The sequence below is a fragment of the Neophocaena asiaeorientalis genome, unplaced genomic scaffold, assembly GCF_003031525.2.
Source record: "Neophocaena asiaeorientalis asiaeorientalis breed wild unplaced genomic scaffold, Neophocaena_asiaeorientalis_V1.1 scaffold528, whole genome shotgun sequence".
NCBI classification, from domain to species: domain Eukaryota; kingdom Metazoa; phylum Chordata; class Mammalia; order Artiodactyla; family Phocoenidae; genus Neophocaena; species Neophocaena asiaeorientalis.
This window is the reverse complement of record NW_020173938.1, coordinates 777141-778062: the sequence shown is the minus strand read 5'-3', so window position 1 is coordinate 778062 and position 922 is coordinate 777141. Positions and strand designations below refer to the sequence as shown.

The 922-nt window shown below is 37.5% G+C and overlaps 1 protein-coding gene across 1 annotated transcript in view; it reads left to right on the top strand.

The window, feature by feature from the left end:
- Nucleotides 1-738: 738 nt before the first annotated feature.
- ABHD12 (abhydrolase domain containing 12, lysophospholipase) overlaps nt 739-922 on the top strand; it is a 68316-nt gene continuing 68132 nt past the window's right edge. Inside the window, exon 1 of the mRNA XM_024752685.1 lies at nt 739-846. Within this exon, the coding sequence (XP_024608453.1) occupies nt 739-846 (108 nt within the window). The remainder of the gene's footprint in view (nt 847-922) is intronic.

The window sequence follows — 922 nt, the reverse complement described above, 5'->3', positions numbered from 1 at the left end:
CAAAAAAATTTAAAAAAAAAAAAAAAAAAAAAAAAAGAATTCACCAAAAGTATATTTGGACAAATATGAATGCAGGTTGTGCTATTTAGTAATATGGTCAGTGAAATTCTTTTGCAATTTCTAAGTATCATTACAAAGCTAATATAAGGAGCTATTGAATTTCTAAAGACGTTTCTAATTGATCAGTTGCCAATAGTTTTCACTGGCACAAATGTTGAAATTACAAGTTACTTTGTAATAAATAAGTGAATCTCTTGGTTGTAGATCATTTGTAAAAAAAATAAAATAATGCCATATTAAAGAAAGCCAAAGCTATAAAACTGAATAGGTGAAACTGCTCTTTCCTTTCTGTTTTTAGGATGGGTTGAATTAGTACTTAATTTGTGTTTCACAAGTGGGAATTTGTGAAATGGATTCTTCCCCCATCAGCTAGTTCTGCTTTATAAAAATCTAAAATCTAATACTGGTTTTTTAAAAAAGTAAAAATTTTAAGCAGCTCAGTTTTCAAACGTTCGGCCCAAAAGAAAAAAAAAAAGAAACATCTATACATTTCTGTTTCAAATTAAAAAACAAAACTACCAGATCACATATTTTTTAAAGAAAAGTCCTTGTGGGAAAATAGTTATAAATCATTATTAGGACAGAATTGTCATGTCACCTTTTTCTTTTTGTTGTGTAAATTCTTATAAAACGTTTTCGGGGGTTTCCACTGTTGGGGGGAGTCAGAGAGCCGGGGATATGCGCGGAGTACCCTTCGGGCCGCCGCAGTGGGCACCAGGAGGCCTCGTGTCTGACCTAGCCCGACCCCTGCCCAGCGATACTCCGCCAGTCAGCCGCGCCCGAACGGTGACGCGCCTTGCGGCTTCGTTTGCCCGTGTCCAAGATGGCTGCGATCGCCGCTGGGGATGTTGGGCGCGCCGGG